General features: G+C 53.2%; 1 protein-coding gene across 1 annotated transcript in view; it reads right to left on the bottom strand.

Annotated features, from left to right (window-relative positions):
* Window positions 1–14,774, bottom strand: part of LOC145356552 (inactive rhomboid protein 2-like) — a 113,459-nt gene extending 98,685 nt beyond the window's left edge. Inside the window, exons 1-3 of the mRNA XM_080209315.1 lie at window positions 14,766–14,774; window positions 5,122–5,262; window positions 4,635–4,762 (exon numbers count right to left, since the gene is read on the bottom strand). Coding sequence (XP_080065441.1) covers window positions 4,635–4,762; window positions 5,122–5,262; window positions 14,766–14,774 — 278 coding nt within the window. The remainder of the gene's footprint in view (window positions 1–4,634; window positions 4,763–5,121; window positions 5,263–14,765) is intronic.
* Between the last annotated feature and the right edge of the window lie 1,199 nt (window positions 14,775–15,973).

Here is a 15,973-nt window from a genome sequence, read left to right as displayed (position 1 = left end):
GGTTTACTTATGTGGATCACTGGGAGGTGTTTAGGAGAGAAAGGCAATTGTACAGGAGGGGTGGGGAGGATTTGAACGGGAGGGGGACTAGTGTCTTAGCAGGGAGGTTAGCTGGGGTGTTCAGGAATGATTTAAACTAATAGGGAGGGGGGGTGGGGAGGTGGCTGGGAGAGAGACGGGTGAAAGGAAAATTATAAGGGAGAAGGTGGTTCCGAGGGACACTTGTGGGTTGAACTGTGTCTGTTTCAATGCTAGGAGTGTGACAGGGAAAACGGATGAGCTTAGGGCCTTGATGTTTGTGAGGCAGTTGGATGTGGTGGCTGTAACGGAGACGTGGTTACGGGAAGGGCAGGACTGGCAGCTGAATGTTCCTGGGTACAGGTGTTTTAGGTGTGACAGAGGAGGGTTGAAGAGAGGAGGAGGGGTGGCACTGTTAGTCAAGGAAAACATCACAGTAGTGCAGAGGGAGGGCGATATGGAAGAGATAGGGATTGAGTCGCTGTGGGTGGAGTTGAGGAATAAAAAGGGAGAGATCACATTGCTAGGGGTGTACTATAGGCCACCCAACAGCCCGAGGTCAGTGGAGGAGGGAATTTGCAGGGGCATTTTGGACAGGTGCAGGAAGAATAGAGTGGTTGTAGTGGGTGATTTTAATTTTCCCAGAGTGAATTGGAGGGGGCCTAGAGCTGGGGGTACAGAGGGAGAGGAGTTTGTGAAATGTGTTATGGAAGGGTCGCTAGAACAGTATGTAACTAGTCCGACTAGGGGAGGGGCTATACTGGATTTAGTGTTGGGAAACGAGCCAGGGCAGGTGGGTGAGGTAGAGGTAGGCGAACATGTGGCGAACAGTGACCACAAGTCCGTCTACTTTAGGATAAAAATGGAAAGGGACGAGTGCCGTCCAAGCGGGAGTGTGCTGAACTGGGGAAAGGCGAGCTATGGCAGGATTAGGAGGGAGCTGCAGCAAACTGATTGGGAGGGACTGTTAGCTGGCAAGTCCACGGTTGGCAAGTGGGAGGCTTTTAGGGACAAAATGAAATGGTTGCAGGGGAGGTATGTTCCGGTTAAGCGAAAGGATGGGAAAGGTAGGATTAGAGAGCCGTGGATTACGGGGGATATTGAAGACTTGGTCAGGAAGAAGAGGGAGGCGTACATTAGGTCAAAACAAATGGGTACGGAGTGTGCGCTGGAGGAATATAGAGAGAGTAGGAGGGAGCTAAAAAGGGGAATTAGAAGGGCGAAGAGAGGGCATGAGATGGCTTTGGCTGGTAGGATTAAGGATAATCCTAAGGCATTTTATTCCTATATTAGAGGCAAGAGAGTAGTTAGAGGGAAAATTGGTCCTCTTAGGGACAAGAGTGGAGAGTTGTGTATTGAGTCGGAGGGAATGGGGGAGCTCCTGAATGAATACTTTGCGTCGGTATTCACGAAGGAGAGGGGTTCGGAATCGTGCGGTCTCTTGGAGGGAGCGGAGGTTCAGTTGCAGGATATAGTTATTACGAGAGAGGAAGTGCTAGGGCTTTTAGGTAGCGTAAGGACGGATAAAGCTCCGGGGCCTGATGGTATTTATCCCAGGCTGCTTAGGGAGGTGAAAGATGAAATTGCTGGGCCTCTGGCGCACATCTTTGTCTCTTCTTTGGACACAGGTGAGGTCCCAGAAGACTGGAGGGTAGCAAATGTGGTCCCGTTGTTCAAAAAAGGTAGTAGGGATAACCCTGGGAATTATAGGCCGGTGAGTTTGACGTCGGTGGTAGGGAAGTTAATGGAAAAAATACTTAGGGGTAGGATGTATGAGCATTTGGAGCGTTGCGATCTGATTAGGGATACGCAACATGGCTTTGTTAGAGGGAGGTCTTGCCTTACGAATCTGGTGGAATTCTTTGAGGAGGTGACAAAAACGGTTGACGATGGGAGAGCCGTTGATGTCATCTATATGGATTTCAGTAAGGCGTTTGACAAAGTCCCTCACGGTAGGCTGGTAGAAAAGGTTAAGGCGCATGGGATACGAGGCCAGGTAGCTAGGTGGATTGAGAACTGGTTGGGAAATAGGAGACAGAGGGTAGTTGTGGAGGGTACCTTGTCGGGCTGGAGGCCAGTGACCAGTGGTGTGCCGCAGGGCTCGGTACTGGGACCTCTCCTCTTTGTAGTCTACATAAATGACTTAGAAGAGGGCGTAGGTGGTGTAATCAGCAAGTTTGCTGATGACACCAAGATGGCAGGGTTGGCGGGTACGGAACTGGATTGTCAGGTGATACAACAGGAGATAGATAGGTTGGTGCAGTGGGCAGATAGGTGGCAGATGGCATTTAATCCTGACAAATGCGAGGTGATGCATTTTGGAAGGAATAATGCAGAGAGGAGCTATGTGATAAAAGGTAGGCCGATTAGGAGTACAGACATACAGAGGGACCTGGGAGTGCAGGTTCACAAATCCATGAAGGTTGCGTCACAAGTGGAGAAGGTTGTTAGGAAGGCTTATGGGATGTTAGCCTTTATAGGAAGGGGCATAGAGTATAAAAGCTGCCGTCTAATGCTTCAGTTATACAGAACGTTGGTTAGACCGCATTTGGAGTACTGCGTCCAGTTCTGGTCACCTTATTACCGGAAGGACGTGGAGTCTCTGGAAAGGGTGCAGAGGAGGTTTACCAGGATGTTGCCTGGCATGGGGGGACTGGGTTACGAGGAGAGATTGAAGAGACTGGGGCTATTCTCCTTGGAAAGACGGAGATTGAGAGGGGACATGATAGAGGTATATAAGATACTGAAGGGAATAGATAGAGTTAATAGTGAGAGACTGCTCCCTAGACTGGGTACGAACACGAGAGGTCATCACTTAAGGGTGAGGGGGGGGAGGTATAATTTGGAGGTAAGAGGAAGGTTCTTTACGCAGAGAGTTGTGGGGGTCTGGAATGCGCTACCGAGTAGGGTGGTGGAGGCAGGAACGTTGGACTCGTTTAAGATGCAGTTAGATAGGCACATGAGTGAAACGAGAATGGAGGGATATGGTAGGGGCTATTAAATAGGGTTAAACCTCGGGAGACACCGGAAGGGCAGGCTGTATGATTAATATTTTTTGTCTTTATTCCACAGGTGGAGGTCCACCTCGTGTCAAGCGAGGGGCATGCACACGGCGGGTCGTGCGTGGGCTGCTCTTGGAAGTCCAGGAGTGGCCTAGTACTTCATGTCGGTGTGTGTGCTTGATCCTGGACTGGTAGACGGGCGCCGCAACAGCTCAGTGACTAGCACTGCTGGCTGTGCAGATACATGGATTTGGGCCTGTGTCTGTGGGAGTTTGCGCATTCTCCCTGTGGTTGCGTGGGTTTCCTCCGGGCGCTCCGGTTTCCTCCCACACCCCAAAGATGTGCTCTTAGGCTAATCGGTTTCCACCAAATTGACACTATTTCTTCCCTGAATCTGACTGAGTAGGGTCCCATTCGTAGACATGCAGGGTAGAATAGGTGTAGGGCGATGCGGCGACGCGGGCTCGTTGGGCCGAAGGGCCTGTTTCCCGTGCTGGGTTGTTCTTTGTTGTTCTTTGCTGTCTCACAGTGCCAGGGACCCGGGGCAGCACGGTGACACAGTGATTCACACTGCTGTCTCACAGTGCCAGGGACCCGGGGCAGCACGGTGACACAGTGATTAGCACTGCTGTCTCACAGTGCCAGGGACCCGGGGCAGCACGGTGACACAGTGATTCACACTGCTGTCTCACAGTGCCAGGGACCCGGGGCAGCACGGTGACACAGTGATTCACACTGCTGTCTCACAGTGCCAGGGACCCGGGGCAGCACGGTGACACAGTGATTCACACTGCTGTCTCACAGTGCCAGGGACCCGGGGCAGCACGGTGACACAGTGATTCACACTGCTGTCTCACAGTGCCAGGGACCCGGGGCAGCACGGTGACACAGTGATTCACACTGCTGTCTCACAGTGCCAGGGACCCGGGGCAGCACGGTGACACAGTGATTAGCACTGCTGTCTCACAGCGCCAGGGACCCGGGGCAGCACGGTGACACAGTGATTCACACTGCTGTCTCGCAGTGCCAGGGACCTGGGTTCAATTCCTGGCTTGGGTCACTGTCGGTGTGGAGTGTGCATGTTCTCCCCATGTCTGCGTGGGTTTCCTCCCACAGTCTGTAAGACGTGCTGGTTCGGTTCATTGGCCGTGCTAAATTCTCCCTCAGAGTAGCCCAACAGGTGCCAATGTGTGGCAACTGGGGGATTTTTCACAGTAACTTCATTGCAGTGTTAATGTAAGCCTTACTTGCGACACTAATATATCACCTTTAAACTTCAGAATGTGCTGTGAATATTACAGGAAATTAGGGAGTAAGGATTGGATGGACATGTTGATAGATTGAGATGGAGTGTGGAGCATAACCACCAACAAGGATCTGTTGGACTAAGAGGTTTGTTTTTATGTTGTAAATACTGTTTAACATCCCCAATGACAGCAACTGTAATGACTGGGTCCAGAACATTATCCCACCCAATCAGAACTGCCTGTGGTGAGGGACAGTATAACACAACTGGGGAAGAGATGGGGTTGTATTTGTATCTAAATGGGTTCGGCGGGGGGTCGGGGGTGGGGGAGTTCCCAACGATGACCCACCAACGCAGAGAGTTATTACCTGCAGATACTCTTTGAGATGGACCTCTGTCTCTGGAACACTTGTGGCTTCCTCACCCTCATCTCGTCTGGAGCTGAGACTCTGGGGTCTGTTGTGCTGACACTTTTGAAGAAAGCTGGTCTCAGATTCTAGAATAGAAGAGTTATTCAGAATTCCAACTGGCATCAGACTATCTCTGCACAATGCATAGGATAAAAGAGACAATTTCCTGAGCCCATTTGGATTGTCCTAGTAATTCTCCAATTAGTGACAAACACTTCACCCTGTAACCCGACCCTGTTCGCTGTTCCTTCCCTACACCCATCATGCCCCTTCCTACACTCTGTCCGGTTAGCCCATCTCCTCCGCTAAACGCAGGAGAGAACCTTTTGAATTGAATTCAGACACATTAAAGAAATGTTCACTCTCAGTCAGTGTCATCCCCAATCTATCAGATATCCAGCGAGGCAAGATAGCAAACATCGAGAGGGAGAGATGGAGCAGTTACCTCAGATCCAGCCCTGGGATCCTGCTGTGCTTGGGGACAAATGGAAAAACGTGGTGACTTCCTGATGTGCAGCCGAGTCCCCACAGTCTCTGCATCCTCCTGTTGGTTGAGTGACATAGTTCCCCAAACTGAGCTTAGAGTCTGCAATAGAAGCACCTGAAAACATTAGCTTTAACTCAATCTACAGAGGGCCCACTGCCCCTCAAACTGACTACCTTTTGACATTATTCCAAAGGGCAGATGACACTGCCTTTTCCCTACAAACAGACTTATCAGAAGGCTTTTCCCTGACTTTTAACTAGCTAAAGGGAATAAATAATAAAGCATCTTCCAAATCCAGGTCATTACTGTCAATTAATTGGAACTATGGGAGAGGCGAGTTAGAGGCAGGTTTCAGAGAGAGATCAGCAATTTGTTGGAGGGTCCATTAGGAAATTCAATGAATGAAGGGTTTCTGAACCTTGGACAGGAGATTACTGGAGAAGATTGCATTGATGTGAGAGCTCGGGGAAGGCAGTGCAATCACAGCTGGCTTGTGTAATCCAATCGTGTTTCAAGTCTGGAGCTACCATTCCAATCCCTGATAGGATCCAAAATAAAATACTGCAGGAGCAAGAAATCTGAAATAGAAACAAAAAATGCCAGAAAAACCCAGGCTCTACGGAGCAAAAAGCGAGAGTTATTGCCACAGGTTGGCGATCTTTGAAAAGTACTTGACCTGAAACATGAACTTATTGCTAAGGCCACAGAACTGGCTAACCTGCTGAACATTTCCAGTATTTCCTGGTTTTATTTCAGATTTCCATCACCTGCAGTGTTTTACTTTTAACATAGAAACTCGAAGCAGGAGGAGGCCATTCGGCCCTTCGAGCCTGCTCTGCCATTCATTCTGATCATGGTTGACCATCCAACTCAATACCCCGCCTTCCCCCCACATCTTTTCATCTCCTTTGCCCCAAGAGCGAAATCTAACTGCTTTCTGAAAACATTCAGGGTGGAATGTTCCCGTCCCGCCTGCCGCACGAATCCCAAACATCCATTGGCTTCAGACGGGATTTTCCACTCCTGGGGCGAGCACAGCTGGGAAATCCCGCCTTCAATGTTTTGGCCTCAATTACTCGGAGAATTCCACAGGTTCACCACTCTCTGGGTGAAGAAATGTCTCCTCATCTCCATCCTAAATGGTCTACCCTGAATCCTCAGACTGTGACCCCTGGTTCTGAACTCCCCCACCATCAGGAACATCCTCCCTGCATCTACCCTGTCCAATCCTGTTAGAATTTTATAAATCTCTATGAGATTCCCCCCCTCATTCATCTGAACTCCAGTGAAAACAATCCTAACCCAGTCAATCTCTCCTCGTACATCAGTCCCACCATCCCTGGAATCAGCCGGGTAAACCTTCGCTCCACTCCCTCGAGAGCAAGAACATCCTTCCTCAGAAAAGGAGACCAAAACTGTACACAATACTCTAGGTGTGGCCTCACCAAGGCCCCTGTGTTTGAACGTAACCAATGGTAATATTGGATCTGTTGTGGTGTGACCAATGGTAACATGCTATGAGAGTCAGCTGACCCAGTAAACTATGCAACCAATGACAAAATGAGGTGGTGGTCAGCTGACCAGTATAAATAAGAAGCTGCTGGGGTTTGTGGGAGTTTGGAATGGCACAGGATGAGGCCTCTAGTGCTGGAGTAATGAAGTTTCTTTATTAAAGCATTTTTCTTTGATTAATAAATTGGAGCAAATCTTGTTTTATTTTATTGCCTACAACTGAAGAGTTTCTTCTGTGAATCAACTTCCGGTGCAACTGCATCAAGACCGCTCTCCTCCTGTACACAAATCCTCGTGTTATAAAGGCCAACAGTCTATTTGCATTCTTTAAGGTCTGCTACACCTGCTTGCTTACCTTCAGTAACTGGTACACAAGGAGACCCAGATCTCATTGCACGTTCCAGATAATTTGCTTCCCGTTTTTGCTACCAAAGTAGATGACCTCACACTTGTCCAGATTATACTGCTACATCTGCCTTGATTTTCTCCACTCACTCAACTTGTCCAAATTACACTGAGTGATCTCAGCATCCTCCTCACAGCTCACCCTCCTACCCAGCATTGTGTCAACTGTAAATCTGGACATGTCACCTGCAGCACCCCGCAAATTACTGCCGACCATTTGGAAAAAGATCCGCCTATTCCAACTTTGTTTCCTGTCCGCCAGTTTTCCATTCATCTCAACATACCACCTCCAATCATATGTGCTTTATTTACATGCAAATCTCTGACATGGAACTTTGTCAAAAGACCTTCTAAAAGTCTAAATATACCATATTCATTGTCCCTCCACCATCAACTCTACCAGTTACATCCTCAAAGGACTCCAGAAGATGTCGAGCATGATTTCCCCTTCATAAATCCACGCTGACTCTGTCTGATCCTGCCACTGCTTCCTAAACGCTCTGCTATAAAATCTTTGACAATGTTTTCCTATTTCTGACATCAGGTCTATAATTCTATGTTTTCTCTGCCTAACTTTTTAAATAATAATTACATTAGCTAACCTCCAACACATAGGAACTGTTCCAGAGTCGATAGAAGACTGGAAGATCATCACCAATGCATCAACTATTTCCAGACCAACTTCCTTAAGTACCTCGGCATGTAGATTACCAGGCCCTGGGATTCAGCCACCTTCAATCCCATGAAATTCTCCAAAACAATTTCTCTCCTTGTACTGAGTTCCTTTTGCTCCTCCCCCTTTCCTGTATGAGGAGATATTCTGGACTGGTGCAGGCTGGATACAGATTCACCGCAATGCACGGCATCTTCACCTCATTTCCCAAGTTTCAGACACACATCAGTGTTTCAAATTCTCAAATCCAAAGAAGAAGATTCTGGATTATGCCCTACTTTAAAAACTTGAGGACAACATTCCACTACTGAGGGAGTGCCGCACTGTCAGAGGGTCAGTGCTGAGGGAGCGCCGCACTGTCAGAGGGTCAGTGCTGAGGGAGTGCCGCACTGTCAGAGGGTCAGTGCTGAGGGAGTGCTGCACTGTCAGAGGGTCAGTGCTGAGGGAGCGCCGCACTGTCAGAGGGTCAGTGCTGAGGGAGCGCCGCACTGTCAGAGGGTCAGTGCTGAGGGAGCGCCGCACTGTCAGAGGGTCAGTGCTGAGGGAGTGCCGCACTGTCAGAGGGTCAGTGCTGAGGGAGCGCCGCACTGTCACAGGGTCAGTGCTGAGGGAGTGCCACACTGTCAGAGGGTCAGTGCTGAGGGAGCGCCGCACTGTCAGAGGGTCAGTGCTGAGGGAGTGCCGCACTGTCAGAGGGTCAGTGCTGAGGGAGTGCCGCACTGTCACAGGGTCAGTGCTGAGGGAGCGCCGCACTGTCAGAGGGTCAGTGCTGAGGGAGCGCCGCACTGTCAGAGGGTCAGTGCTGAGGGAGCGCCGCACTGTCAGAGGGTCAGTGCTGAGGGAGCGCCGCACTGTCAGAGGGTCAGTGCTGAGGGAGTGCCGCACTGTCAGAGGGTCAGTGCTGAGGGAGCGCCGCACTGTCAGAGGGTCAGTGCTGAGGGAGCGCCGCACTGTCAGAGGGTCAGTGCTGAGGGAGTGCCGCACTGTCAGAGGGTCAGTGCTGAGGGAGCGCCGCACTGTCAGAGGGTCAGTGCTGAGGGAGCGCCGCACTGTCAGAGGGTCAGTGCTGAGGGAGCGCCGCACTGTCAGAGGGTCAGTGCTGAGGGAGTGCCGCACTGTCAGAGGGTCAGTGCTGAGGGAGTGCCGCACTGTCACAGGGTCAGTGCTGAGGGAGTGCCACACTGTCAGAGGGTCAGTGCTGAGGGAGTGCCGCACTGTCAGAAGGTCAGTGCTGAGGGAGCGCCGCACTGTCAGAGGGTCAGTGCTGAGGGAGTGCAGCACTGTCGGAGGGTTAGTGCTGAGGGAGTGCCGCACTGTCAGAGGGTCAGTGCTGAGGGAGCGCCGCACTGTCAGAGGGTCAGTGCTGAGGGAGCGCCGCACTGTCAGAGGGTCAGTGCTGAGGGAGTGCCGCACTGTCAGGGGGTCAGTGCTGAGGGAATGCCGCACTGTCAGAGGGTCAGTACTGAGGGAGTGCCGCACTGTCAGAGGGTCAGTGCTGAGGGAGTGCCGCACTGTCAGAGGGTCAGTGCTGAGGGAGTGCCGCACTGTCAGAGGGTCAGTGCTGAGGGAATGCCACACTGTCAGAGGGTCAGTACTGAGGGAGCGCCACACTGTCAGAGGGTCAGTACTGAGGGAGTGCCGCACTGTCAGAGGGTCAGTACTGAGGGAGCGCCGCACTGTCAGGGGGTCAGTGCTGAGGGAGCGCCGCACTGTCAGAGGGTCAGTACTGAGGGAGCGCCACACTGTCAGAGGGTCAGTACTGAGGGAGTGCCGCACTGTCAGAGGGTCAGTGCTAAGGGAGTGCCGCACTGTCAGAGGGTCAGTACTGAGGGAGCGCCGCACTGTCAGGGGGTCAGTGCTGAGGGAGCGCCGCACTGTCAGAGGGTCAGTGCTGAGGGAGCGCCGCACTGTCAGAGGGTCAGTGCTGAGGGAGTGCCACACTGTCAGAGGGTCAGTAGAGGGAGCGCCACACTGTCAGAGGGTCAGTACTGAGGGAGCGCCGCACTGTCAGAGGGTCAGTAGAGGGAGTGCCGCACTGTCAGAGGGTCAGTGCTGAGGGAGTGCCGCACTGTCAGAGGGTCAGTACTGAGGGAGTGCCGCACTGTCAGAGGGTCAGTGCTGAGGGAGTGCCGCACTGTCAGAGGGTCAGTGCTGAGGGAATGCCGCACTGTCAGAGGGTCAGTACTGAGGGAGCGCCACACTGTCAGAGGGTCAGTACTGAGGGAGTGCCGCACTGTCAGAGGGTCAGTACTGAGGGAGCGCCGCACTGTCAGGGGGTCAGTGCTGAGGGAGCGCCGCACTGTCAGAGGGTCAGTACTGAGGGAGCGCCACACTGTCAGAGGGTCAGTACTGAGGGAGTGCCGCACTGTCAGAGGGTCAATGCTAAGGGAGTGCCGCACTGTCAGAGGGTCAGTACTGAGGGAGCGCCGCACTGTCAGGGGGTCAGTGCTGAGGGAGCGCCGCACTGTCAGAGGGTCAGTACTGAGGGAGCGCCACACTGTCAGAGGGTCAGTACTGAGGGAGTGCCACACTGTCAGAGGGTCAGTAGAGGGAGCGCCACACTGTCAGAGGGTCAGTACTGAGGGAGCGCCGCACTGTCAGAGGGTCAGTAGAGGGAGTGCCGCACTGTCAGAGGGTCAGTGCTGAGGGAGTGCCGCACTGTCAGAGGGTCAGTACTGAGGGAGTGCCGCACTGTCAGAGGGTCAGTACTGAGGGAGTGCCGCACTGTCAGGGGGTCAGTACTGAGGGAGCGCCGCACTGTCAGAGGGTCAGTGCTGAGGGAGCGCCGCACTGTCAGAGGGTCAGTACTGAGGGAGCGCCACACTGTCAGAGGGTCAGTACTGAGGGAGTGCCACACTGTCAGAGGGTCAGTACTGAGGGAGTGCCACACGGTCAGAGGGTCAGTAGAGGGAGTGCCGCACTGTCAGAGGGTCAGTGCTGAGGGAGCGCCGCACTGTCAGAGGGTCAGTGCTGAGGGAGCGCCGCACTGTCAGAGGGTCAGTGCTGAGGGAGTGCCGCACTGTCAGAGGGTCAGTGCTGAGGGAGCGCTGCACTGTCAGAGGGTCAGTGCTGAGGGAGTGCCGCACTGTCAGAGGGTCAGTGCTGAGGGAGTGCTGCACTGTCAGAGGGTCAGTGCTGAGGGAGTGCCGCACTGTCAGAGGGTCAGTGCTGAGGGAGCGCCGCACTGTCAGAGGGTCAGTACTGAGGGAGCGCCACGCTGTCAGAGGGTCAGTACTGAGGGAGTGCCGCACTGTCAGAGGGTCAGTGCTGAGGGAGTGCCGCACTGTCAGAGGGTCAGTGCTGAGGGAGCGCCGCACTGTCAGAGGGTCAGTAGAGGGAGTGCCGCACTGTCAGAGGGTCAGTGCTGAGGGAGTGCCGCACTGTCAGAGGGTCAGTACTGAGGGAGTGCCGCACTGTCAGAGGGTCAGTACTGAGGGAGTGCCGCACTGTCAGGGGGTCAGTGCTGAGGGAGTGCCGCACTGTCAGGGGGTCAGTACTGAGGGAGCGCCGCACTGTCAGAGGGTCAGTGCTGAGGGAGCGCCGCACTGTCAGAGGGTCAGTACTGAGGGAGCGCCACACTGTCAGAGGGTCAGTACTGAGGGAGTGCCACACTGTCAGAGGGTCAGTACTGAGGGAGTGCCACACTGTCAGAGGGTCAGTAGAGGGAGTGCCGCACTGTCAGAGGGTCAGTGCTGAGGGAGCGCCGCACTGTCAGAGGGTCAGTACTGAGGGAGCGCCACACTGTCAGAGGGTCAGTACTGAGGGAGTGCCGCACTGTCAGAGGGTCAGTGCTGAGGGAGCGCCGCACTGTCAGAGGGTCAGTGCTGAGGGAGCGCCGCACTGTCAGAGGGTCAGTGCTGAGGGAGCGCCGCACTGTCAGAGGGTCGGTGCTGAGGGAGTGCCGCACTGTCAGAGGGTCAGTGCTGAGGGAGTGCCGCACTGTCAGAGGGTCAGTGCTGAGGGAGTGCCGCACTGTCAGAGGGTCAGTGCTGAGGGAGTGCCGCACTGTCAGAGGGTCAGTGCTGAGGGAGTGCCGCACTGTCAGAGGGTCAGTGCTGAGGGAGTGCCGCACTGTCAGGGGGTCAGTGCTGAGGGAGTGCCGCACTGTCAGAGTGTCAGTGCTGAGGGAGTGCCGCACTGTCAGAGTGTCAGTGCTGAGGGAGTGCCGCACTGTCAGAGGGTCAGTGCTGAGGGAGTGCCGCACTGTCAGAGGGTCAGTGCTGAGGGAGTGCCGCACTGTCAGAGGGTCAGTGCTGAGAGAGCGCCGCACTGTCAGAGGGTCAGTGCTGAGGGAGTGCCGCACTGTCAGAGGGTCAGTGCTGAGGGAGTGCCGCACTGTCAGAGGGTCAGTGCTGAGGGAGTGCCGCACTGTCAGAAGGTCAGTGCTGAGGGAGTGCCGCACTGTCAGAGGGTCAGTGCTGAGGGAGCGCCGCACTGTCAGAGGGTCAGTGCTGAGGGAGTGCCGCACTGTCAGAGGGTCAGTGCTGAGGGAGCGCCGCACTGTCAGAGGGTCAGTGCTGAGGGAGCGCCGCACTGTCAGAGGGTCAGTGCTGAGGGAGTGCCGCACTGTCAGAGGGTCAGTGCTGAGGGAGTGCCGCACTGTCAGAGGGTCAGTGCTGAGGGAGCGCCGCACTGTCAGAGGGTCAGTGTTGAGGGAGTGCCGCACTGTCAGAGGGTCAGTGCTGAGGGAGTGCCGCACTGTCAGAGGGTCAGTGCTGAGGGAGTGCCGCACTGTCAGGGGGTCAGTGCTGAGGGAGTGCCGCACTGTCAGAGTGTCAGTGCTGAGGGAGTGCCGCACTGTCAGAGTGTCAGTGCTGAGGGAGTGCCGCACTGTCAGAGGGTCAGTGCTGAGGGAGTGCCGCACTGTCAGAGGGTCAGTGCTGAGGGAGTGCCGCACTGTCAGAGGGTCAGTGCTGAGGGAGCGCCGCACTGTCAGAGGGTCAGTGCTGAGGGAGTGCCGCACTGTCAGAGGGTCAGTGCTGAGGGAGTGCCGCACTGTCAGAGGGTCAGTGCTGAGGGAGTGCCGCACTGTCAGAGGGTCAGTGCTGAGGGAGTGCCGCACTGTCAGTGGGTCAGTGCTGAGGGAGTGCCGCACTGTCAGAGGGTCAGTGCTGAGGGAGTGCCGCACTGTCAGAGGGTCAGTGCTGAGGGAGTGCCGCACTGTCAGAGGGTCAGTGCTGAGGGAGTGCCGCACTGTCAGAGGGTCAGTGCTGAGGGAGTGCCGCACTGTCAGAGGGTCAGTGCTGAGGGAGTGCCGCACTGTCAGAGTGTCAGTGCTGAGGGAGTGCCGCACTGTCAGAGTGTCAGTGCTGAGGGAGTGCCGCACTGTCAGAGGGTCAGTGCTGAGGGAGTGCCGCACTGTCAGAGGGTCAGTGCTGAGGGAGTGCCGCACTGTCAGAGGGTCAGTGCTGAGGGAGCGCCGCACTGTCAGAGGGTCAGTGCTGAGGGAGTGCCGCACTGTCAGAGGGTCAGTGCTGAGGGAGTGCCGCACTGTCAGAGGGTCAGTGCTGAGGGAGCGCCGCACTGTCAGAGGGTCAGTGCTGAGGGAGTGCCGCACTGTCAGTGGGTCAGTGCTGAGGGAGTGCCGCACTGTCAGTGGGTCAGTGCTGAGGGAGTGCCGCACTGTCAGAGGGTCAGTGCTGAGGGAGTGCCGCACTGTCAGAGGGTCAGTGCTGAGGGAGCGCCACACTGTCAGTGGGTCAGTGCTGAGGGAGCGCCGCACTGTCAGAGGGTCAGTGCTGAGGGAGTGCCGCACTGTCAGAGGGTCAGTAATGAGGGAGTGCCGCACTGTCAGAGGGTCAGTGCTGAGGGAGTGCCGCACTGTCAGTGGGTCAGTGCTGAGGGAGTGCCGCACTGTCAGTGGGTCAGTGCTGAGGGAGTGCCGCACTGTCAGAGGGTCAGTGCTGAGGGAGCGCCGCACTGTCAGAGGGTCAGTGCTGAGGGAGCGCCGCACTGTCAGAGGGTCAGTGCTGAGGGAGTGCCGCACTGTCAGAGGGTCAGTGCTGAGGGTTTTCTGCAAGAATGCAAATCTTTATTTGTAAATTGAGAGTTGATGAAAGCAGGTGGTGAGGATGAATGCCCACTGTTCAGTTTTCTGTGACTGGATCCTGAATGTCTGAACCCACAGACCACAATCAGTAAGGATAGGTAACACCACCTCCTCCATGATCATCCTCAACACCGGTGCCCTACAAGGCTGTGTTCCCAGCTTCCTACTATGCTCCTTATACACCCATCACTGTGCAGCCAAATTCCCCTCCCATTCGATTTTCGAGTTTGCTGACGGCACCGCCGTAGTGGGTCAGATTTCAAACGATGACGAAACAGAGTACAGGAATGAGATAGAGAACCTGGTGAACTGGTGCAGCACCAATAATCTCTCCCTCAATGTCAACAAAATGAAGGAGGTCGTCTTTGACTTCAGGAAGCATAGTGGAGAACGTGCCCCTGTCTATGTCAGTGGGGATGAAGTGGAAATGGCCAAGAGCTTCAAGTTTTTATGTGTCCAGATCACCAACAACGTGTCCTGGTTCCCCCCACGCTGACACTATAGTTAAGAAAGCCCACCAATGCCTCTACTTTCTCAGAAGACTAAGGAAATTTGGCATGTTAGCTGCGACTCTCACCAACTATTACAGATGCACCACAGAAAGCATTCTTCCTGGTTGTATCACAGCTTGGTATGGGCTCCTGCTCTGTTGAAGACAGCAAAAACCTACAAAGGGTCATGAATGAAGCTCAGTTCATCACACAAACCAGCCTCCTATACATTGACACTGTCTCAGAAAAGCACGGTAAACTCACTGTTCTCCCCCTCCATCCTCACTGGGAACTCACAACCATTACCCCCCTCCCTGATACCCCGTTAAATCCTCTTGCCAACCTCAAAGGATGCACTCCCTGCAGATTGTTTTCCCAGTGTCTGCTGCCTGCTCTGAACAAACACATTCCTACAGAACTGGACAAACACAGCCAAACAGAAGCTGAGCATTGCTAACAGAGGTAAACTTACCGGATCCATGCTCTCTATTCTGAAGCAGAACAGCTGGTTGGAACTTTCTCCTCCCAGAACACAAAGAAAATTTTAACAGGAAGTTTGCTACACTCAAGATATCCTTCCGGCAGTCAACGTGCAATAACTAGCTCGAGAAAACCCTGTCTACTTCACTCCCAGGACAAAGGCTGCTTCTTTACATCTCTGGGTGACAGCACTCACTCTCCAGCTCACAGTCGTACAGGGCAGAAAAGGCCCTTCAGTCCATTGAGTCTGCACAACAATATCTACCACTAAATTCCTGCTAATCCCATTTTCCTGCACTTTTCCCACATCCTTCAATATTGTGATATTCCAAATGCTTATCAAAATGCTTTTTAAGGTTTATAAGGTTTCCAGCGTCCACTACCTTCCAAGGCAGCACATTCCACATTCCCACCACCCTCTGACTGAAAAAGCTTTTTCTCAAATTTCAAAAACAATGCCCCCTCGTGATTTTCCACTCGACCAAAAAGAATATCCGCTTCCGATTCACCCTGTCCAAGGGTAAAAGTCAGAGAGTGGGGAATATAAAACTGACAGTAAAAGTTTCTATAGATATATAAAGAGAGAAAGATTGACAAAAATAACTGTAGGCTCCTCACAGTCACAGAGGAAGACATGAATAATGTATCAGGAGTGCTGAGAGAAAGACGTTTTATTGAGGAGCTGAGGGAAATCAGCTTTAGGAGAGAAATGGTTTTGGGGAAATTGATGGGATTGAAGGTGGATAAATCTCCAGGTCCTGATAATCTTCATCCCAGAGAACTGAAGGAAGTGACCCTGGAAATAGTAGATCCATTGGTGGTTATTTTCCAAAATTCTTTGGGTTCTGGAATAGTTCCTACAGATTGGAGGGTCACTAATGTCGGCCCGCTGTTCAAAAAGAGGGTGCTATCTGTCTTTTAATTTAAACACCTTCGCGGATTCTAGTTTAATGAGACAAACCAGAACAAAACAACTCTTTAATTCATTTCACAATTTCTTTCTTTGCACTTTTCGAACCAACTCAAAGTTAAACAGTTGCAACTTTAATTCTTTTACTCAACTTTAACTTAACTGAACATCAACTCTCAACTCACCTTCGACTCCTAATTGCACATTAACTTTAACTATTTAACTGAAAGTAGATACAACCAAATTTTGGGGAATCTTAGCTAATGAATATCCTCGGTGTAGGATTCTTC

This window comes from Carcharhinus amblyrhynchos, chromosome 21 (assembly GCF_965287045.1).
Source record: "Carcharhinus amblyrhynchos chromosome 21, sCarAmb.v2.hapA, whole genome shotgun sequence".
Classification (NCBI taxonomy): Eukaryota; Metazoa; Chordata; class Chondrichthyes; order Carcharhiniformes; family Carcharhinidae; genus Carcharhinus; species Carcharhinus amblyrhynchos.
Note: the sequence above shows the minus strand (reverse complement) of the source record. Positions and strands in the feature narration are given on the sequence as shown.